The sequence below is a fragment of the Camelus dromedarius genome, chromosome 11 (genome assembly GCF_036321535.1).
Source record: "Camelus dromedarius isolate mCamDro1 chromosome 11, mCamDro1.pat, whole genome shotgun sequence".
Classification (NCBI taxonomy): domain Eukaryota; kingdom Metazoa; phylum Chordata; class Mammalia; order Artiodactyla; family Camelidae; genus Camelus; species Camelus dromedarius.
Genome location: NC_087446.1, coordinates 56,814,825 through 56,837,933, shown reverse-complemented (window position 1 = coordinate 56,837,933; position 23,109 = coordinate 56,814,825). Strand labels below are relative to the sequence as shown.

The 23,109-nt window shown below is 52.0% G+C and overlaps 2 protein-coding genes across 2 annotated transcripts in view; both read right to left on the bottom strand.

The window, feature by feature from the left end:
- Window positions 1-219: 219 nt before the first annotated feature.
- Window positions 220-23,109, bottom strand: part of HOXC4 (homeobox C4) — a 37,804-nt gene continuing 14,914 nt past the window's right edge. The window contains exons 2-5 of the mRNA XM_031462386.2: window positions 2,965-3,081; window positions 2,733-2,819; window positions 1,882-2,326; window positions 220-1,389 (exon numbers count right to left, since the gene is read on the bottom strand). Of these exons, the coding sequence (XP_031318246.1) occupies window positions 1,034-1,389; window positions 1,882-2,326; window positions 2,733-2,771 (840 nt within the window). The 5' untranslated portion in view covers window positions 2,772-2,819; window positions 2,965-3,081 and the 3' untranslated portion in view covers window positions 220-1,033. The remainder of the gene's footprint in view (window positions 1,390-1,881; window positions 2,327-2,732; window positions 2,820-2,964; window positions 3,082-23,109) is intronic.
- Window positions 20,213-22,717, bottom strand: HOXC5 (homeobox C5). The gene is made up of 2 exons (XM_010986597.3): window positions 22,004-22,717; window positions 20,213-21,299 (listed from the first exon to the last, which is right to left on the bottom strand). Exons 1-2 carry the CDS (start codon window positions 22,455-22,457, stop codon window positions 21,085-21,087), a joined length of 669 nt encoding a protein of 222 aa, XP_010984899.2. The 5' UTR covers window positions 22,458-22,717; the 3' UTR covers window positions 20,213-21,084.

Sequence of the window (23,109 nt, the reverse complement as noted above, 5' to 3'; positions counted from 1 at the left end):
GTACCCCCAAGAGAGCCTGGCCTCTGCAAACTCAGGGAGAGATCAGCCCTAATCTTCCACATCCCCTCTACCATTTGCTGGTCCTTCTGAGGACACTGGGAAACTGGAGTTAAGATTGGTGTGTTTGTTTAGAGTAAACTTAGGCAGCTATATAGAGAAGGTGGGATGTTACCAGGCCAGAAAGAGGAGGGGGGGGAAAGAAACCATCAGACACTGACGTAAAACTAATTCACATCCACTGGTTTATTATTGATCACGGGGCATTTCACATCGACACTAAAATTCTTTATTGCAAGTTTTACAATAATCAAGTAAATTCAGTCCAAAAACACAATAACCACGATGAGGGGAGAGGGTATTCTACCTATAGACTCCCTTTCTGAGCTGAAAGTTCATCTTTATTTTCTTTTGGCTCCTCAAACTGAACAGCTCTGAGAGGCTCTCCAGATGCATTTAGCTTTGTCTGCTGTCTTCCCCACTCTCCTCCCAGCTCCCCCCAACAATAATACAAAAGAACTTCATAGCTTTGTTCTCCTTAAAATGACTTCCCCCTCACTAACCTCCCCTGGAGCATTTTCAATGCAAAAGGCCTAAGGAAAGAGGGGGGAAGGAGCAGGAGGAGAAGAAAGATGAGAATTGGCTTAAAATCTCTTTCCTTTTTTCTTTTCCTCATTTCCCCTGAAATGCACCCAAACCAGACCATCACACCTTGCAATATATAATTTTTGCAGCTTTTTTTCCTTAAAAAATAAATAACCCCCCCAAAATGGCCTTTAAAAAAAAAACCCCAGCAGGTACCATGCTAAGACAATATCACATGCTTAAAAGGGTCCTTAACAGTGGAAAAGAGAGAAGGGCAGGGGGCTTGTTTGTTTATCTGTTTTGTCTGTTTGGAATTGACAAGGGATAAGGTGGGAGGAAGAGAGAAAAGAACCAAAATATATATATATATATTAAATTCTATAAATAAGAGTCAATTTGTGTGTGAGGGGAGGACGGGGGCCTGGGGTGGGGGCAGGGTGTGAGTTATGTTTTATAACCTGGTAATATCCTCTGCCCGTTGCTGCTCCGGCGGCGTGGCGCTCTGGGAGTGGTCTTCAGAAGTGCCCGGGGTGGCTGCCGAGAGGGTGCTGGGCGCAGCGCCGGCCGGGGGCGCTGACCTGACTTTGGTGTTGGGGAGTCGGTGGTCCTTCTTCCATTTCATGCGACGGTTTTGGAACCAGATTTTGATCTGCCTCTCAGAGAGGCACAGCGAGTGGGCGATCTCGATCCTTCTCCTTCGGGTCAGGTAGCGATTGTAATGAAACTCCTTCTCTAATTCCAGGACTTGCTGCCGGGTGTAGGCTGTCCTCGAGCGCTTGGGTTCCCCTCCGTTATAATTGGGGTTCACTGGGGGGGAGGGGAGGGGAAAAGCAAATAGTGGGGTTCAAAGGCAGCAGGCTCCCCACCCCCCACCCTCACCCCATCTTCAGCTCCGTGGAACAGGAGGAGGGGGTGGTGGAAATAAAGTCATCAAGCTAAACGGGTTATAAAGAAGTTGAAGGAAGCTGGAGACTTTGTAGTGTAATAAGAGGGGAATCCTCATTGTAACGACACTGAATTATTTATGCGCCCTTAGAAAGCGAGCATAGTTTTCACACATACATAACAGATCGTAGCACATGGCTCGGACTGCCCAGAGTAGCTAAGCCATAAAATTTATGGGGGATGTAATTACCCATTCTCGCTCGTAAATCCAGTTCAATTGTGCTAACCCAGAGTCGCTCCTGGAGAGAGAGGGGGAAGGAGAGAAAGGAGGACGGGGCCGGAGGGGGCCAAGGAGGGTGGGGAGCGCTGGGGAAGAGGGGAGGGAGGGGGAGAGCAAAAAGCAAAGTTGCCTACCCGTGCTAACGTGGATTTTTTTCATCCATGGGTAGACTATGGGTTGCTTGCTGGCGGCGCTGGAGGGATGGTCAGGGGCTGGCTGGCTGCAGGCTGGCGGGGCTGGGGACGGGGAGGCAGAGGCGCCTGAGAGAGGCGCCGGCTCGCAGAGCGGCTGTGATTTCTCGGGGTGGTGGTGGCCCGCCTGGGCCGGCCCGTGGCCTCGCGAATTGCCCGGCCCCTGGAGACTGGTGCAGCTATACTGGCGTTCAGGGTAGCTAGGGCGCGGAGGCGGTGGTGGGTACAGCTCCTGGTGGTGATGCTGGAATCCCGATTCCCTGGTCCGGCCGTAATATTCCGGACTGTGTTCAGGGATGTAGCTATTTTGCGAATATTCTTCGCATGGAGGAAATTTCGGATCGATGTAGTTAGAGTCCATCAAATACGAGCTCATGATCATTAATTTCTGGAGTGGAAAATAATTTTTCTCGCTTTGTCGTTTTTCTGCTCCATAAAGCCCTCCTACTAGCTAGCGACCCTGTAAAGTTACTTTCACCATGTGACTCCGCCGGCCAATCACACGGAGCAACCCAGTCCCCGGATAAGGAACCGAATCGCTTTATTCAAAATGTATCCAATTTTTTTTGTGTGTGGTGGTGGTGGTGGTGCTGGGGGGTGGTGTGGTGGTGAGGTGGGGTTAGCTGGCAGGGGCTGGGGTGCCCCCAAAGCACACCCCACTGACTGACAACCCTCCCCTGCAAAAGAAGATGGGAAGCCCCCAGCTCCCTTCCAAAGCCTGGGCACTGGGGGTCTGTCGGGAGGCTGTGATTCAGCCCCCTCCCAAGGTCTCCCTTTGGGCCTCCGGTGGGCACCTTGGGCCTCTGCTCCTGAGCTTTTCCAGAGGTCTCCATTCATGGCGATCCTGTCTCAGTCCGTGTAGGTCATCGGGCAGCGCCCCTCTTTCGCAGGAAGAGGAAGTTAAATGAGGACTGGAGTGGAGGTTGGATGGGGAGGAGCCCAGGCTGAGCCCAGGAGGCTGGTGAGCCTGGGGTGCCCCCCATCCAAGGATACCAGAGTCCAGCCCCCTTCCCCATACACACTCACCCAACCCTCTGGCCATGGGGTCGGCGAGGCAGGGTCCCAGCTGGACCGGGCAGGTAGAGGCAGCGGGATGCAAATGATTCTGACGTCATTTCTGGAGGTCTGGGGGTTGAGCCCCCGCTGAAGAGAGACAGGAAGTGGTTGGCAAAAGCAGAGTTCAGAAACCTTGCCCTCCCCGAGTACCCACTGACCCTCCCTGCCCAGACCGGAGCAGAGGATCTCTTCTGCTGGCTGCTGTTTCCTCTCTCCATTCCGCCTGGCCTGCTGCTTTCTGACAACTACCACTAAGGCTGGTTCCTAAGGAGCTGGGGCAGGGAGGAGAGCAATCTGCCAGGGGTCAGTGCCCTGGTACCCAGCCATGGCCCTGGGAGCACTACTTTTTCCATCTCCACACACAGCAGACCTAGCTAAGAGGGAGGCCTGCGTGGGTAGATCCTGCTTCCGGCCAGGGATTGTATCCATGTAACACACGTGTTTACATGTAAACACGTATCCCCAAGGGCCAGCTCTAGGCTGCCTTCCAAAAGCTGAAGGGTGAGCTCATGATTCTGGGGAGGCTGGGAAGGCCTTGGGGGTCTTCAGTCCCTTCCTGCCCCCTCCCCTCTCTCTGCCAAGCCACCCACAGGGATACCCTGATGGTGGGGTGGCAGGGCCATGGAGGAGGGAGGGGGCAAGGAAGAGATGTTTTCAGGACCCCCCCTCCCCCAGCTAGGGGTGGCCACGTCATGCCACCAATTCCAATTAAGTGATCCCATAACTCAGAGTTGGGGGAGGGGGGGTGGCAGAAGGGAGAGCCCAGGGAGGGAGCCGGGTCCCCTTGTTGTACTTGATAACAATTATAGTTTAAAATCATAGCTTGCCGGGGCTCGGCTATATTTTACTTGATAACAATAAAAGTGACACATAAAGTTAACTGTTTATGTTTTATTTATTAGACTAAATCTGCCAGCGGTGGTAGGAGCGCTTGCCTCGTCGCTACAGCTTTTATAGGGCTGTAAAACGTCATAAATCAGTCTCGCGGAATCGCCCGCACTCTTTGTGTCGGCGGCAGCGCAGGGCTGGCGGCCGCTGGCTGCCTGCTCCCTCCTTTCCACGAAAAGTCGTAATGTGATTTTTTTCCCTCTGATTTTATTATTATGATCGCCGCTGTGATTAGTCAATCTACCTTTAATTCGCCGCCCTACGCTGCCTCCTCCCAGCCCAGCCTGGTTGACACTTGAATAAGTACCTTTTAAAACGGCATAACAACTATTTGAGGGTTTAATTAGAACATCTGCAATTAAGGGAATGAGGAGGGAAAATGGAAAAAAAAATAAAACCCTTGTGAGAGAGAGACTGAAGGGAGATTCTCAACCTGTCTCTCACCACCTTTGGGATGCTAGAGAGGTCCCCACTTCCAAATTTAGGGTTCACCCTGAGGGGTGAAATGGGAGCTGGGCCACAGCCGATGCCAAAAGGGACTGATTCCCCCTGCCTGGGCCCCTGGCCACCTTCCCTCCAGCAATTCTCCAGCCCCCTACCCTCACCCCTGGCTCACCAGGAGCCAGTGCTTGGGGTCCCTGGATATCTTCTCCCCAAGAGGACAGTGTCCACCCCCTGCCACCAAGTGGGTGAGAGAACCAGAATTCCCTAGAGGTTGACTGTCTCTTAGAGGAGATTCTCAAATCTCTAGAGTTGGTTGAGAGCTCCTGCCCACTCCTGCCCGGGACCCACTGCATGCAAGGACTGGCTGGTTTGGTTGGAAGAGGAGCTTGAGACTGTGAGAAGGGGAAGGCTGCTGCTTGGTTGAGAGTGGTGTATGAGGATTTTATTTTTTGTAATTATTGTTGGAGGGGTTCATCATAAGTTGCTAGAAGTGGCAAAGGGAAACCAATGCTGACTGCTGACCTACATAAAAAGTCTAAACCCAGCCCCAGATTGCCCCATAGGGTGAGTCAAAGCTCTAGAGGGCTCAAGTAGGGTGGGGGTAAGGTTGCTGGAGGAGAGAGCCTTCCTGCCCAACCCCCATCCTCCCAGCTAGGCCCACACCTGGGTCAGACTGCCCCACCCTATCCTGGCCCGGAATATTCTCGGTCTCTACCTGGCTCCCCTCCTCCCAGCCCTCACATTTACCTTCTACCAGCCCTGCCCCTGTCTCAACCTGCTTTTCTTCAATCTCTACACCCTCTTGGGCTTGTTAGGGAGTCCTTCCTAATGCATTGCCCATCCTACTCCCGCGTGCCCCAGGATGCTGAGCTCCTGCAGGTGGGTCCAGGGAACAGGGAATGGGAGGAGGAAACCCACTTCAGGCCAGTATGTGTAAGTAGATCCAGAGAGTTCAGATGCTCCAACCAAATGTCAAATCTGTTTTTGGTTATTATTGCTAACAAATATATATGCATTCATCCTATTAATATTTATTAATGTATTAAATGCCTCCTTATGCAGCCATAAATATGTGAAGTTTTTCATTCCAGGTTTGCACAGCTAATGCAACATGCACATTCAGAAAGTGAAATCTGCGAGGTTCCCCCAAAGATGTCCACACTCTACATCATTAACCAAAAAATACTCTCTTTAGTCTCCCATATCTTCATAGCAAGGAAGTCGCCTATCACATGGGGAAAACAGCAAGACAGGCTCCACCACACACATACATGCAAACATTTTCACCTGAATATTGTTGCAAGCACAGAAATAAGATCCCTTCGGAGGGCTCCTGTACTTAGCATTGGCTTAATAGGGCTGGGGGGTGGTTCTAAAGCGGCTCTTGCCTGCAATGAATCCTTGTATCTCCTTTTGTGCTCTGCCCTCCTGCCTCCTGCCTCACCAGCCCAAGGATCTCCAGCCCCGGCTCTGCCCTCCACCTCTCTCTGCCCCAATTTTATTTTTTATTTTTTCTGATCACCTTTTGCCAGCTTCCAAACAATTGCTCTCCAAATGCCACCCTCCCCCTCCACACACACAACCGCTCCAATCTCCTTTCTAAATCTTGATCTAGTTTCTCTTTTGGAAACACGTTTCAGTACAAAGCGCTTCCCTTCTGACACCGCTGAAGAAAAATATGTGTCCATTGTGTGCGAGGCCTTATTGTGCCCGGATTACCATACTGACCGTTGGATAACCCATATTCCTCCCCTCCCCAGTAACAAGCTGCCGGCTGAGAGACCTCAGCGGCTCCACAGATTCTGTGCTGCATTAAAATCTCACCTCTCAGACTCCCTGGATTTTCCTAGGGAGAAAAATAAGTGGGAGAACCAACTCAGGATTTGGAAGGCAAAGAGGAGGAAAATGAGGGTCATTCCATCCCCAGCTCTCAGAAGTGCAGGATTTGTGTTTGTGTGTCTGGTTTTTGTTGTTTTAGAGATTAAAAATTGCAATGTGTCTCTCTTTTTCCTCAAAGAAATTGACTTTTAGAGGGTATGCAACCCAGTAATTCATTTCATTTTTATTTTTTCCTCCAAGCAACTTGAAAACCCCAAACTAAAGCAGGACTCTTATTCCATTTCCCCGCCTGTGTGTTTGTGTGTGTGTATGTATATATATGTGTTTTTGTCCCTTTCTAATGCCAGCAGGCAGGGCTAATGTATGCAAAAGAATATGCAAATGCTTAATTGATTTTTTCTTAAATCTCTTGTCAGTAAAAGTAATGAATTGGTCTAAAATGATTTTAATAACCCAGACGTGTCACCAGAAAATACTCAACCTTTTTTTTTTTCTCCTGGAATCGCTTATAGTCTCAAAAAAAAAAAAAAAAAAAGCAATCATGGAATGTTAATTTGCCCCCCTTTAAAATATTAAAGATGAATTTCTCTTGTTTGTTCGGAGACCATAGGCAAGGTTCTCTCATGGATTTCCCCCTCCTTGCTTTGCCTTCCTTGGAATTCAATTTTCCTCAAATCTCGTTTAAAGTGGCTTTTTAAAAAGTGGCCGCATTTTAATATTGGTTAGACAGAGTGACCTGCATTTCACCTCGGGTGTTTGACTTGTTCCAATAGGTCACTGCCATGGGGTTATTGATGGGGAAACTCCATTGAAATTTGTCTCTTCGCAAATGGCCTTTAGATCTTCCAGCGAGTTCAATAACTAGTTATAATGTGGAAGAGGAAAAATGAAGGCCCTGGGCTAACGAATTTGATGTTTCATTTTTATGCTGGAGAAATTGTTAGTTAGAGGTTGGGTTCCCCACCCCCTTCCTTACTCATCCTGGCCTCACTGAACCCCCACTCTGGTCCATGGCTGCTGGATTGTATCCCCTTAAAAACTTGGGCTGGGGTGTCCCATTCTCCCTTTGATGCAGCTTTAACTCTTCTTATTGTTGCCGTTGTTGTTGTTGAAAATTCTGACTTAGGGCTGCAGGAAGCCTGCGCTGCCGAAGATTTCTAACCTGAACTTTCCTGTTAGGGGGGAAAGGACTTCTACTTGTAAAGGAGTCTAAGTGTGGTTTTGAAAGATCCAGGAATTAGGCTGGCTTTAGGGTAGCTTACTGAGAGCTCCCTGACCTGGTGCTCCCAGAATTAAGAAGCCAATAGGAAGCTGGGATGCCTTTTGGGGGCTGATGAGGGCATCTCAAGATGCTCTAATCTGTTCTGGGCCTTTGAGCTGCTGGAGACCCAGGGAATGGGGCACCCGGGACCAAGGAAGGCAGAGACTGGGAAAGGTGAAGGATAGAGGAAGAATTCCATGAAGCAGGCAAGGGGGGTCCTCCAGGGTCAGAAACAGAATTCATAGAGACTTGGTCGGGTAACTGCTTGCTGAACCTCATAAGAAGGGTACCCGGCAAAAGCAAAATGCCCAAGAAGATGCATTTTAATGAACTGGAGAGATCAGAGGAAAAATGATGGGAGGTGATAGCGATTTTATAAGTTTCTTTCTTTTTCTGGAGTTCTTAAGGAATGGGAGAGGAAAGGGCAGGAAAAGGGAGGGAAGGTCTTTATTTTAGTCTCCTCAACCACAGCCAAGCTGGGGAGCCAGCCGTTGACTTCTCCAGAGAAGACTCTATGGGAAAGGGTGGTGGAGAGGTTGTCCTCTTCCGGCTACCCAGCCACACCTGATCATTATCATTATTAACCTCCATAATAAGAATATCCGTCCTTCACAATCAGAGCTCCCTGGGTACCTTATTTTCTTCTTCTAGGAACTGTTCCTTCTCCTTCCCTGTTCACAGGGATCCAGTTAGCTCAGGCCCAAGTTTCCCCTTAATAAGGCAACCCACCTCCCGCCCAAGCTTCAGCCCATAGATGGGAGTCATTTCAAAGGCAAGTCTTGATTTCTGGGTTGGAAGAATCAAGGCCGAGGACAACATGTTCGTGCCTAAAACTAGGGTGCCACCTCCCTCCATCCCCTCAAACCCGGAGGCAACGTCTTGTTATCACCTGCACTCAGACAAACTTGCCTGGACAAATTGGGGCACCACTGGGATCTGGAGAGCAGCCTTTAACCACACGCCACAACCCCATAAAAATGGGAAAGCCCGAGAGGAGCCCATCGGGTCGCTTCAGGATTCGGCCTGGGAGAGGACACACAGCCTGCTTTTCCCAGCCAAGCGGGAATCAATAGCGATCTGTTAGAAACTTCCCCGCAGCCCCCCGGCGCTTCGGCCACGGCGCGCGAGACCCATCCGGGGGCACTCGCCCGCCCTGGCCCGCACCTTGGCCGCCTCCTCGGAACCCGGGACCCCGAGCCTCGGGCCTCGCCCTCTCCCCCATTTTAATTACGTGATTGATTTTCGCTTTGGCCGCATCGGGACGCCTCTGCCTCCGACTGTTTATATCTTTCGGTTCCCTTTTTTTTTTTTTTTTTTGCATTTCCAAGTCCTCCTGAAAGGCTATAATTTAGAGACTGGCCCTCGGACGGCTGGGTCCGGGTCGGGCTGCGGCCTCGCCCTACACTCCAACGAAATGGTCCTCCCGGGCTCCGCGGCGCGGCCCTCTCCGCGGCCGCCCCAGCACGTGGGGCTCTCACACTGTGCTCCTGCCCATTCGCCTTGCAGAATTATTTTGTGCTCCATTATTCTCTGATAGAAAAATGTTCCGTGTTGGAGTTAGCACTCCATGCCTGGGCTCGGAGCCGGGCTGCTCCGCGTTTTTGTGTTTTCTCTTCACCCGAATGAGGTGTGTATGTACGGGAAGGTCTGCATTGAGACTCGAGGAAGCACGACGCCCGGCTCCGGACTCGGCTGGGAGCTCCAGCCGCTTCCCCCAAAGACCCGGCCCCGCCGGCGGCCCAGAAGCTCCGGGGGAAGCAAATTCGGCCGCAACTTTCTGCTACTCGGCACGGGTGGGGCTGCAGGGCTGGCGGCCCCCAGCCTGCAGTTGGCCTTTGGGTCTGATTCTGCTCCCCAGCCCCAGACAGAGGCCCGGTCACCCCGGCAGCTCCAGCGGGCACCCGAGCAGCCTCCTGGAGGTGGCCGCGCGCACCAGGGTCCAGTCACACACCGGTCATCCCCACGCCGGAGGAACCGAAGGTGAGGCGAAGGAAGGGAGGAAGGAGGGGAGGAATTTCCATCGATGAGAAGACTAGATTTGCAATGGCAAGAGGAAGGCAAAGACGGGAAATAAAGAAAAGAAGCCCCTTCTTCCACTGTGACTGACTTTCCCTTTCTCTCCTTTGGAAGAAAAAACAAACTCTTTTTCCTCCCTAAACCGCTGGTTTTCCCCTTAATCTCTCATCTGTTTACAACTAATAAACACCTCTCTGATTATTCTCCCACATCCTGTTCATTCTTTGATCCTTTCCTACGAGGCAAGCTATGAGTTCCTATTAGCAGTATTTTATGATTCTATTTTTCCCTCAGGGAAAGGAGGGAGTTATGGGAATGTCTTTCTCCCCTGGGAAGAAAGTTCACTGAAACTTGAGTTGGTCACCACCTTCTCCCTGTCCCCCCGGACCTGCAACACCCCAACCCGTGCTCCCCCAGCCCCGCTTCCCCTCCCAGCAATGTTGCCGGGTAAATAAGAGTCCGCCTGCTTGGCTATTAGGATTCTGGAGACGTTGGCATCTGTAGCAATCATTAGTCAAAGCCGCGGAAGCCAAAGGAGCCGAGGAGTTGGACAGAAAAAATCTTGGAAATGATATACAGGAGCCGCGGAGGCATCAATCCCGGCCGATAAGAGCTCGGCTGCTGGGAGTGAGGCGGCCGCTTAATTGGGCCCTGGGCACCAAAAACAATTGGGGAGCGGGCATCTATGGGTCGGGCAGCCACCCTGGCACCATTTGGGCGCCTTACAAAAATAGTGGGGGACTCGAAGGCCCTTTTTTTCCAAATTTCAAAGGCCCAGTTTAGGTGGGGGAGACTGATGCCTCTGTCAGCCTCTCCACCCTGGGAGCCAAGAGAACCGAGCTAGAGGACTCTCCTTGTCTGTCCCTTCTTAGTGGCTGTCTTGGGAGGTCCTGCAGGTTGGGGAGCCCTGGGCTGGAATTTCAGGTCACAGGGACAGCCTGGAGAGAGGCTGTGGTCCCTAGAGTGGGCTTTCAGAGGGCAGGTAACTCACTTGGGCTCGACTTGGACAATTGAGAACAGAAACACTCTCTTTAATAAGCAAAATAGCCAAAAGGTATTTGTTCCCTATCCCTACTCACCTGATGTCTTTATTGATCACAAAGATAGACAGAGAGATGCAGTAAGTTTAAATCCTTCTAGAGGGAGATCTAGGCCCCAACACATAGATAAATGCATTATAGAACCATCTGTAAACATATTTTCAAGTATTTAATTTTGTAGCAAAACTGCAAAGACTATAAAGACATCCAAATATGTAGCTTCAATATGTAGCTATTTTATGAGTTGGGACTTTTGCATAAATCTAGATAAAATTTTCAAAATAGAGATTGAATAACACATGCACAATTCTTTCCAACCAAAGGGAAAAACCCATCAAATATTCGTCCAGATATTTAGAGAGAGCTGTACCAATATATCCCAGCCTATACATCCAACACTACGGAGAGATTGGTAATGTACACACAGGAATTTGACAGAGGATTGTTATGTTTGCTGTGGATCTATAAATCTAAAGATCTATAAATCTGCATTTAAATGTGGAGTACAGAGGGATGTAAAACATACATCCTGTTACACACAGAGTGATCTCTAAATACATTTTCACATATACACCTGCAGGATTGCTCAGGTTTCTATGAAGACACGTGTATTTGTATCAAGTCTTAGGAATGAGGGAAATTCTCTGATGCTTGTGGGTCTGGGATGCCCCAGCCCAGACTTCTCTGGGAAATAAATGAGAGTAAAGTGGAGCTTGTGTAAGTGCGTGGTCAGAAGGCCCAAGAACTCATATAATCAATGGCCTCATTTCCAGCATATGGGGCACTTCTCTGGCGATAGACAGGAGCCCTGACGCTTGGTCCTGACCTGATGCAGCCTGAACTGAGAAGAAGGTAGAGGGCTCTTTACTTCTTTCCTCTTCAGTTCTCTAGCCCAATGCTCCAGGGGAGGGACCCATGGGAAGCTGGGGTGTCTTTAGCAGGGGAAGGCTCATTAACATTACAAAATGGAGCCATTTAGGTAAAATATGATTTTGTTTGGGGCTTAGAGATGTCAGAAGGCTGTGGGCTTTCACACACACCCCTGCACCCATCTTAATTACATAAAATCCAGTCACAAACTGCAGAGCATTTCCCCCAGTCACACGGTGCTAGCTGGGGTCATCTGTACACCTCAAGCCCATCCCCTCTCTTCATGAGCTCTCTCTTATATACCCAAAGAAGTCCCAGCTTGTCAAGAAGGGGTTTGGGCCCCAGAAGAGTGTAGAGGCCCCAGGACTCATGGCATTTACCACCAGGCTCAGAAGCTGACTGCCTTTGATATTAGTTCCTTTTTAATTGAGGGGTTCGGGGACCAACATCTGCATGGGCAAAAGATTTTCAAATCAGGGATTTTGAGGGGGGGAAATCACCAATGAGCTTTTTTCTTATTGGAGGCAGAGGATGGGGGGGGGGGGGCCTGGACCTTCTTTGATTTTGCTTCTTTGGTTTACTGGGGAAGGGGAGGTAAGGAGGGCCCCAGGTGGGCTTGGGGAAGTGCAATCCAATCTAGCTGGCCAGCTAGGGAGAGAGTGATTTACAAAGCAAAAGCTCAGATGCTACTTCCTGAGAAATCACCAGATCAAAACAGCCTCCTCTAGGCTTTTATGACCCGGTCTCTACTCCCAACAGGAAAAGCACCCTCAATAAAACCTCAGCCCACGCCCCATCCTCCACCCAGAGGAGGGGGAGAGACATAATCTAAAATGAGGGACCTGACCCTTACTCCCTCATTCACACACACACATACACACGCTGGGTTTTCCAACCGGAAAGTTGACTTTTTAAAGAAGTATTTACTAGACAAGATATTTCTTCACTGTCTGAGCAATGAAGCAACCCCGAGATATTTGGAGTTGGAGCCTGAAGAACTGGGAAAGGGGAATTTGATCAGATAAGGGTCTGGCCTCATAGCCCCACGTTGCCTTCCAGCCCCCTACAACCTAACAGGCCAACAGGCCACTAAAGGTCACCAAGAGCCTGGCTGCCACCATCTGTGGGGGCTGCTCCAGGGGGTTGGTTTTCCATGGAGGCAGAAAGGAGGAAATTCAACAGTTGCCCAGGGCTTGAGGGCAGGAGTGGGGAGAGGAGGACAAATGGTCTCCAGGCTGGGCTGATGGGAAGAATGGGCCAGGGCAAGGACCGGAAGATGGTTTAAGGCTGGTTTACTGTGTCCAGCCTGGGCTTCTGACCTCTTTCATACCACACTTGGGCACATCCATATACTTTTCTGTGTTCAGGTGTAGTGTTCCAGGCTGGGGACTGGGAGAAGTAGGAATCTTTCAAAGTGAGAGCCCAACCTACTCTACCTCTCTGAGAGCTACAGCGCATGCAGTGTTGAAGGGATCCCAGGGAACTGAGCCCACACATTCCACCCCTCCCATATAGGGCTGCAGATCATGGCAGAAATTTCTCTGCACTTGTGTCAAGTGTGGAGAAGTACCTTCCTTCCTGCACTGGCTCCCTGGTATACCCAGAGCCTTCTATTTGACCTCTCATTGTAGCTTCTAAGGCCTCATCATCAGAGGCTGAACAAGGTCCTGGATTACCTAGCCCAACTTCCTTAAGTCCCAGTTTTCATCTCCTCCCCACCCCCACAGTGAATCTTCCTAGGAATGGGAGAAGGAAATGGATCCCAGGGTTCTGTAGGACTGAAGAACAAAGAGATCTCTATCACCCCAGTTCCTCAGTTCAGACTCCTTGGGCTCCTGGGGCCCCATCAGAGCAGTGAAGGGAAGTATCAGAACAGACACACCATACTGGGTTACAAGGACCCAATAAAAGGGATATGATTTTCTTGGCCCTCTAGCAGACTAGTCTCTTCCTTAAACTGAATCTCAAAAAGCCAGAAAGCCCTAGCTGGTAGTCCTGACTCCCTTTCTCCCTTCTCCATCTCTAAGGACTCCAGAGTCTGCAGTTCCACTGAGGAGGAGGCTCAGAGCAGCACTTGTCTCTCCGGGAAAAGAAAACCCAGAATTGAAGTCCAGGACAATGATGCTTCAGCTCAGAAACTCAGTGCAAAGCAGTTACACAGAGAGGGAGAGCCAAAGAGACAGATAAAGTTTACCTGGATATTAAGAGGAGCTGAGGTGATAAAAATCTCTCTTCCCAGTGCTTGCTTAGACAGAGCCAATATCCCCTACCCCCAAATTGTCTTTCTTTCCTTGCTTTCATGGGATCTAGAACTCCAGTATGAGATATCCACACTGGAGATGAGGATTGGTTTCAGGCAAGACTATCACACCAACTACCAGGAAAAACTAAGCTTGTCTGCTCTAATTCTAACTCATGAAAGAGGCCAATGGAGCAGTGGAGTTGAAGGTGTCTTGGGAAGCAGGGGCTCAATGGTTTCTGAGACAAGCTGCCCTCCCTCTGGCTTCTCATTTTAATCCTTCCCATCTGGCCTGTGGCACTGTCCCCAAATCATCCCCACCTAGAAGACAAACTAGCAAGGGGGTTTGTCAAAGCCCAGCTCAAACTGGGCTATCCCTCCCACTCCTGCACCCTTGATACTCCCAGAGGAAGGCTTAGAGGTCTGGATGACACAGCCCATGAGAACTTCTGCTCCTCACTCAGCACAAGGAGGGCAGGAGATCAGGAGGAGAAGGGGAGGGGAGGGGAAATCAATGGGAAAATTAACCCTGAAACTAAGCCTTTGAGATGGGGGTGGGGTGTGGTTGGGGGAGAAACGCCTGGGTCTGGACCCACAAGTGAGTTGGCTCAGGGCCCAGCCCAGCATTCAGGAGACACAGGCACTTCTGCCGTATATGCACATTCCCTGTGCCATCAGATGCTCTTGCTCAGAAATAGTTTATCACCCATTGCTTACTCTGACTTGACCCACATAAACACAGAAATTCACATCTTCATTGGCTGTGTCCTTTGATAGCCACTGGCCAGGACAAAGGATCACACCATCATCATCCTCATCCTCATCCTCATCATCATTATCATCATCATATCTTGTTAAAAGAATGGAAAGGAAGAGGACTTAAATCTGTCAACTGTTAAATATGGCAGGTGGGGAGGGGGAAGGGCTTTCTGTGCTCATTCCCTTTTCCAGAATCCTTCTTTCAACTGGCTCAAAGTTACTCAACAAACTAAAGTTACCAAACACAGCCTTCAAAAACTCTCCACTTTTGCTCCCTTCCCCAACCATGCCAGAAGCAGTTTGATAAAGCTAATGGCTTCCAGAAAGTATTTCCAGAAAGATAAATTAAAATAGGTCTCTTCTAATCACCCCACTGCCCCCAAGAGGATCAGAAGAGAGTGAAAATTGTGCAAGGTAAGTGTATAAGGAATAATCACAATCAGAATTGGAATTCAGGCCTGGAGTTCATATCCACATCCACCACATGGCCTAATGCATTTCTATAAAGTCCAGGGAATTGGGTAGGATCACATGGGAGAAAGTGGGAATAATTTAGAGGATGACCCCACAACCTCAGATCCCTTTACAACTGAGATTGACCTTGAGGTACAGCTTTGTTAGAACTAGAGGACACAAGCCAAAGCCTCCTCAGAGCTGGGTCAGGGGCAGAAGGAGGGAGCTAAAATATTCTCAGCATCACTTCTTCCCTCCGCACCAGAGGCAGGGAGGACCCAGGAACTAAAGGGGGAGGTGGGACGAAGAAAAAGGAGTCCACGGGAAGGGAGAGAGAGAGAGAGGGAGGGAGAGAGAGAGAGACCCAAGTACTCTTTGGCTGATTGGTTGGTGGAGGCCATGTGACCCTGCTTAGCGCATTTCTGATTGGTTGTTTGACCTCTTCTAGGGTTAAAGACCTAGGAACAAAATTAGAAGCTTTCCGGGTTAGTTGGGGAACCTTGGCATCTGATGGACTAAGAGCCCCCCCCCCCCCAAGAGAAACCTCAAATTCGGGCGTGGGGGAGGGGTGGGAAAACCAAGAATCTCAAGGCCCGTTTGTATTTACACTACTTCCATTTATATTTGTCCTACAAAACAGCAAAAAAAAAAAAAAAAACTGGCTGAGAAGTTATTTGAGAGGAAGAACGATCGATTATTGCTGGGGTGGGAAGAAGGTGGGTTATTTAAACGGGAATTTGAGCCTAAGAAACAAAAAGGGGGATGAGGAAGTCATAGAACCCCTCCCAACACACACACACACACACACACACATACACACACACACAAGAGACGCTGTGTAAATCTGTAGAACAGAGGCAAACTCACACACCCCACTACACTGAGCGGAAGGGACTGGGACTGAGATTTGGTCAGGGTTCGGGAAGGCGGCGAGTCTTGCCTGGGTGTGGGGCTTTGGCCCTGGTTAAATTTTTGGCTGAAAACCATTAGACTCGCTCCCAGAAGCCCCGGGGAGGCCGGAGGGAAGGGAAGAGTCAAGTTATAGACCAAGGAAAACTCCCATCTCCCTGCTGCTTGGATGGAAAGTTTCCAGAAACACTCAAAATCAGACTAGTGGGGAGCGGGAGAGTCAAGAAGGGTGGATAATGAGGAAGGAGAACCTGAGTTAACTTCTCCAGTGGGCTGCTGAGGAGAACCGCTGGGATCCTAGCTCTAAGACAGGAAATAAAGGGGTGGAGGGAGGCGGGCAAGGGAGGCAGGTGGAGAGACTGAGGCCCCGGAGGGAAGGGTTTCCGGGAGTTCTCCACCTGAGTGCCTGGGCACCCGTGCTTCTCACGCAGGCGACAGCCCCCTAGAGCCTGGGATTGGGCTCTGGCTCCAAAGCCAGGTGTCTTTGGGTCTCTGCCCACCCCCTCCCCATTTACCCTGGGCTCTCCGCCTCTGCTTGATTTCTGCTTCTTCCTCAGTCCCTTGGGTGGAGTGGCACGCTAACGGCATCCTCTCCCAGTCCCCCAACGGCACCTGTCCACCAGGCGGGCGCCCAGAGCCCCTCGCCCCCAGAGCAGCCCCTGGCCCTCGGCGGCGGCCGCGCGGATCTGGCGCTCTCCTCCCCGTTCCCGTGGCCTAGATGAGTCACCCTCTTCTGAATCCCTGGCCCCTTCGGGGAACCTGAGTTCCTAGGTTGTCCCTTTCCTAGCTCCCAGTGACACATGGGGAGGGTACACGCTGGCAGGTGTGGAGGACACGTGCCTCTGTGCCTGATGTCCCTGCAGTTTCTTCCTAGAAACCTGAAGGGAGCCCCAGCCTGAGAATGGCCCCAGGGTGCCGTGCCCATATTAGGTCCGAGGGCTCCATCCCCCAGAGGCCACTCTCTCCTCTGGGCTGGGGGACTTTCTTGGCCAGCCTAGTAAAAACGTTGCCTCCATTCCCATTCCCCTTTATTCCCCATTCACAGCAGGAGCCTCTAGGCCTCCTGGGCCTAGCTTTACCACAGGCCAACACTAAGGGTGACAGGAAAAACCCCAACAGCTAGAGGGAGGGGGAGGCATGAACCCTCACTGGCCCCAAACAAACTAAGACCCCAATCTGTGGAGGCTGGGACAGCTGCCCACCTAGGCCGGGTGGTGAGGAGAGAGTGTTTTGGGACTCCCTAGGCTCCACCTGCCACCTTTACGATGCTTCTGCCATTTCAGATCGCAGCCTGTGGGCCCAGAAATCCCAAAGCCGTCCTTCCCTGCTTCCCTCCACAGCTGCCTGCCCTGCCTGGACTCTGGGCCACTGGCCAAGAGCTGAACTGGCCCCTTCCCAGACCAAGGGCCCCAGAGGCCCTTTGCGCTTGCGCCTAGATTTTCCACATTCCTACAAACACCGAACAACCCTGTGTCTGCTGCTGTCTTTCTTCCCAACTGAGGAGGAAGATGGGGGGTCAGAGAGACCTGGCAAAGCTCTGAAGAACCCAGGCCTCTCTTTACCCCAGTTGACTTGCAGTTGGAGAGACTAAAGGGCTGACGGTGGAGAGGGCTGGTCTGGGGAGACAAGCTCCCCATTCTCCTACCTCCAAGCGGCTTCTCCTCTTCTTCTCCCACCCTGGCCTGGGGAGGCTTCCCCTCCCCTTAAGGAGTGGGGACTGCCTCCTATCTGGGGACGGAGGGTTAGGTAAATGGGAGAAAGAGTCAGAGAGAGAGAGAGAGAAAATTAACTTACAGCGTTCGCCTGGGATTCATTTGCGAAGATGTAACCTCTCTCACCACCATCCCCAGCGCCGTAATCCCCTCTAACTGCCAGGCCCTCTGTCCTAGCATTAAACCTCACCAGCAGCTGCGTGGCTGGACAGTTAAGATTATATATGATGTAAATATATTGTGGGTTTGTCAGCTCTCCCTACACCATAAAACTTGGTTTAATGACATCACGTGGTCCCCCAAGAGCCACTCATGGGCTTGCCTTCAGGCCATTCACATAAATAACCTCCAAAAGTTTCAAACTCCTAAATTCACATAGAAGCTGTGCGTATTTCTCTAATGCTCAGTTACACTAAAAAGGCCTTGTGCTGCTCCTTTGCCCCACCCCCACCCCCCCTGCAGGGTGGGGAGGGGGGAGAGGGTGGATCCTTATTTATTTATTTACTTACTTACTTATTTCCATAAGGACCTGTCGCCTTCGAGGTCGTGTTGATATTTTTTTCTCCTATTTTTTTCCTCCTCTCTCCTCTAATTGCTCAGAGTGGGACGTTTCCCCCTCTTCCCACTCCCCCGGGAAGGTAAGTCATGCTTCTTCCCCTTCTTTCTCGCTGCCAAAGGGGGTGGGTTCCAGGGCAAAGTGGAGAAGCAGGCTCCACGGTCTCTGTTTGGGACCCAGAAGCCCCTCCACTAAGTCCCCCAGAGCAATGCCAAACCCTGGTACTTGGAGATGGTTCCAGGAGGCTGGCTGGTGGGGTAACCACCCCCAGACTCCAAAGCAGAAGCCTCTGCTCAAGGAGAAAGCTAGGGTCTGGGCTATACCCACTCCCAGTGCAGGGGAGTCTGTCCGTGGCCTCTGTCTAGGTTGTGGTCGCAGATGCCGCTGGGGCCTGAGAGCAGGCCTGCAGACTATGACAGAGGGCGGAAAACTGGCAGGCACAGCTGCGCCTACCCAAACCTGGCCGCGACTCGAGTCAGTCCTCCAGCTCCTCCAGGGAAGAAGAGGCTCAGACCCTGTGGGGAGGAGGCAGTCAGCGCATGGTGGGGTTGGTGGTCGGAGCAACACTGCCCCACCCCTGGCCAATTCCCTGGTTTTCTCCTCCAACCCCAGGCAGTGCATAACCCCAGGCAAGGAAGCAGAGAACCTCTGCAGCCAGGGAGGCTGGGAGGGTGATGGTGGGCGCCACGGCCTCTTTCTTAGTTAACTGTTACCCATTGGAGATGCTAGTGCTTCTCCATGCTCCACTGCTCGCCCAATAGTTTTCCTCAGCATGGAGAAAAAATTAAAATAACTCCCTGAAGAAAATTACACATTTTATTTGCTAGAGAGGGGGATTGAGAGAGGAGATGAGTTGGTGCTGGGCCGGCTGGGCTGACTGCTGTGCGCTGGTGGAGGACAGACATTCTGGGGATGCCCTAACCTGGCCCAAGAGCAGTGAGAAGGGGAAGGGTGTAGCCATGGGTGCAGTTCAGTACATATGTGTTGAAACCTCCCATGTGCTAGCCTGGGGTGAGGCAAGGCTCTTGGGTCTTTCAAAAAAATAAAATGAGACTGGCAGCTTAGGCAGTAGGATGCAGAGAAGTCAGTTCTTATAATAAATTCAAGGAGCTTCAGCATTAATAATCATAAATATTCCCCTTGCCCCTCCCCAGAGTCTCTCAGCTCCCTTTCCCTCTTGGCTGCTGGAACAGCCTTCTAGCCCAGCTCCTGAACTGTGCCCCCCCTGCCCCCAGTGTGGGGGGTCTAGGCTTGGCTCCAGGAAATCACCCCGTCGTGGGAGGCAGGAGAGGAAATGCAGTAAAGTTTTATGGACCCTTCCCACATTTGTTTCTCCTATAAAGTACTTCCTCCCCCATCCCATCCCAGGAGACTGGAGCGGAGCAGAGCAGAGCGTGGGCCTAGACCAGCCTCAGGCATCACCTGAATTATCTGCCTTTTCCCCTTCACTTTAACCCACCCTCCCCCTCTACACAAAATCCCAGAGACTGAGATAAATGATGGCAAACAGACGCGAGACAAGACTCAGGCACTGGTCTACGCAGCTTCTTTTGCAGCTAATTGTCCTGCATAGCCCTAGGCCCTAGGAGGTGGGGAAGACAGTCCGAACATTTCCTGCCCAGCAGGTACACCCTACAGGTTTTGCCACTGCTCCTCTCTCTTCATACCTTAGAAAGCTCACGCACCTCCTCCGACTCCCCCAGCGCCCTTCTACCCAGCAGTACCAACTCTTTCTGAGCATCTTTTGGGGACCAAAGGGGCCCCTAGGCAGAGGGCTCAGCCCTCCTTCTATGTCCAGGGAGTCCCCTCAGGGACCACCTGGCCCTGGGAGAGACCTTCACAGGCCCAGAAAGGCCTGAGTCTGAGCATCACGGAGCCACCAGTCCCTGCAGATTAGCTCTGGCATGAAGTGGGGGGCCATTGCCATTCTAGAGGCCTCAGTTCCACCCAGCCAATGTGGGAGTGGGTGCAGAGGCCTGAATGCCTTGGAAAGCCACAGCATGGGAAAAGCCGCCTGGCCTGGGTGCCCTCCACTTCCCCAAGAGGTCTTTCTTGAAGTCAGGGGTCAGTAAGGAGCTCAGTTTCACCTCCCTCCTCTCAATACTCCTAGAGGCTCCTAAAAATTACTTTAAAGGAGAGGCTTAAAGGCTGTGGACCTCCCCCAACACCCCACAGCCCATTTAGACACTTTTGCCCAATACACACCCCCAAACAGAGAGGAGTCGCTGCATCTTTAGTCCTGTTCTTTCTTTGTCTTTATTTGATATGACAAAATATAGTTTCAGGAAAGACCTGGAGTCAATAAATAGTTGGACAACAGCGATGGGCAGAAGGACACAGAAAGTCGTGGCGGGGACTACTGGGCAGCCAGGAGCCTCTAGGACCGCTTGCTGGGGTCCAGTAGCAGGGAACCCCACTAGCTGAGCTAGCTATCGGTCTGAGGCTGAGGGCCTGCAAGGGCATGCAGAGAGCGCAGGCTGGAGAGGTTCCCGGGCTTTGGGGTGGGGGAGCAGGTTTGGAGAGCATAGGGCAACTGAGGGGGCCCTAGGCAGATGTTTAGTCATCTCCCCCCTTTCATATGCAAGTTGTTTTAAAAATGAACATCGAGTTTAATCCCTACAAGGAAGTACCCCGAGTCTGGTGCCGGACTCTGCTGGGCACAACCATTCTCTCACCAAGCCCACAGCTGCCTGCCGTGCCCAAGCCCGAAACAAAGGAGAGGGCGAGGCCGGAGGGTCTGGGAGCGGATCCTGTCGTGCCCACAAGGCCCACCTGGACTCGGGTGCGCCAGGCTGGGGTAGGAATCCTGAGAGGCAACCCAGGCCAAGGATCCCTCAGCACCAGCCCCTCGGCCACAGCCCTCTGGGGGAGCCCCTGTGGAGCCTGTCCTGGGATCTCGGTGCTGAGCAGAACTGAGGGGAGTCCCACGGGAACCTGGGGTCGGTGGGGATGTGGAATGCCAAGGGAAAGAGCTTTTCTCTGTGAGGCCCGGGAGCCCATGCTCCAGCCCCCGCCCTTGCCCCAAAATATCTAGAGAGGAGAACCGAAAAGGACGGGCGACCGAAGCGGGCTCGGGGTGCTCTCGGCGGGCCTCCCCGCTGCCTCTAGAGAGCCTCTTTGCTTTTCATTTTGGAATCTTTCTTCCACTTCATCCTGCGGTTCTGGAACCAGATCTTGATCTGTCTCTCGTTGAGACACAAGTTGTTGGCGATCTCTATGCGCCTGCGGCGAGTGAGGTAGCGGTTAAAGTGGAATTCTTTTTCCAGTTCCAGAGTCTGGTAGCGCGTGTAACTGGTTCGGGAACGCTTGCCGTCCGTCTCTGGAATATAAACCCCCCCAAGCCAGGAAGGGGTGAATAGCGTGCAGCGCCCCAGCGTCCCCACTCCAGCCCCAGGCCCCCACCGCGGCCAGAGGGAGAAGAGGCGAGCGGGGCAGGACAGGCCCGGCGGGCCGCAGGCGGGCCCGGCCCAGCCCTGCCTGGCCCCGGGAGAGGCGCCTCCACCCAGGCAGGAAACTTTCCGCCGAAGCCTTCACTCAGCAGCCGGAGGGGCTGAGGGGGTTGGGGGGGAGAGGGAGACCCAGGCTCGGACCGAACAATAAGCACCCTCGAGATCCGAGCACCGGGGACCCCCCTCCCTCCCCTCCCGAGTCGCTGGAATCCTCCGGAGCGGCAAGCGGCGGCCGAGCCGGCTCCGCAGGGGAGGGAGGAGGGACCGCGGGGGGATCCCCGCTCTGGAGCCCCGCGCTGCTCCTCACCCTTCAGATCCCTCTATTTTTTTAACTCCCTCCCTCTCCCCCAAAAATTGAATATTGCCTTTTATACACGTTTTGTTCCTATGATCCAATTATGTCGTCGTAAATTTGGGCGCACACAGCCTCTAAGCCTTTTAGTGGACAGTTTTACGAGCCATTGATGCCTGGATCGTAAAATTTATGGCCGCAGGTTTTTTTTCTTTATTTGCCCCGCATGGCCTATAAAACCCAGGCGGACCCGAGCGCGCAAAATGAAGTCCTAAAGTTTACCGTGGCTCATGTGCAGTTTGGTCATCCACGGGTAAATCTGTGGCGGGGCCGGTGGCTGGCTCAGTCCGGCGGGCTGCCCTGTCTGCGCCTGCTCCTCTTTGATCTCCCCACTGCTCTTAGCTCGCTCCTCCAGCGCTGGGCGAGCCGCCTTCTGACTGTACATCCCGGGGTTCAGAGGAGCCGCTTCATCTCTGCCCAGAGCGTGTCCCGGAGCGGCCGCGGCGCTGCAGGCGGGGCGGTCGGGGTGAGCCCGGGGGTTGGCAGCCATGTCTACCCCGTGGAGAGAGTTGGAAGGCGCAGGCGGTGGGAAAGTGATGCTTAAGTCCAATCCGCCGTAGCAGTACCTGGATGCCTGCACCTCTGAGGCCGATCCATAGTTCCCACAAGTTTGCATGTTATAGGCAGGGATATTGGGGCTCTGCTTATAGAATGAATTGGCTACGTAGGAGCTCATGGCGGGGAGGGCCCAAAAAAAATTTCTGCACCCTTTTTGATTAAGGGTGATTTGTGACTCTTTGAAGTTGAGGGGTTTTTTGTTCTCCAAAGTGCACAATTTATAGGTGGAGATATCTCTTTCTTTATCCTATGCGCTCTTCCCAAATAAGGGAGCCTTAAATAGAGTCACGTGACTCGAGCGGCCACTCATAAATTTGGCTTGATGACCTCCGGGAGGTTAGTGATGGAAGCCGGCGAAACGCATCTTGATATGTTGGCAAAGCCCAACCAAGGGGGAGAGGGAGTGAGAGAGAAAGAGAGAAGGGGGAGAAAAAAAAAATGGTTCTTGGAATTGGGGGGTAGCTGGGATAACGAGCCCACAGCGACACCTGGTGCCTACTTTGAGGAATTGCAGCTTGGCTCACCAGCTGGCCTTCAGGCTGCTGGATTTTCTACCCTGTAGAGGAGAAGCTGGGTGTTGCTGCAACTCCTCCAATGGCCTTTTAATTTGTATTTAATTTTAAGGAGAGATGAGGCTTCATTAGGATGCACAGAGGGTTTAGGGGTAATAGATAGCCCAAAAGCCCCAGGGCCTTTCAATGTTCAAAAATGGTTGAGAGAAGAGGGTTAAGGTAAGGGGGAGGGGGGAGCTTATCTCAGGTTCTCTAAAG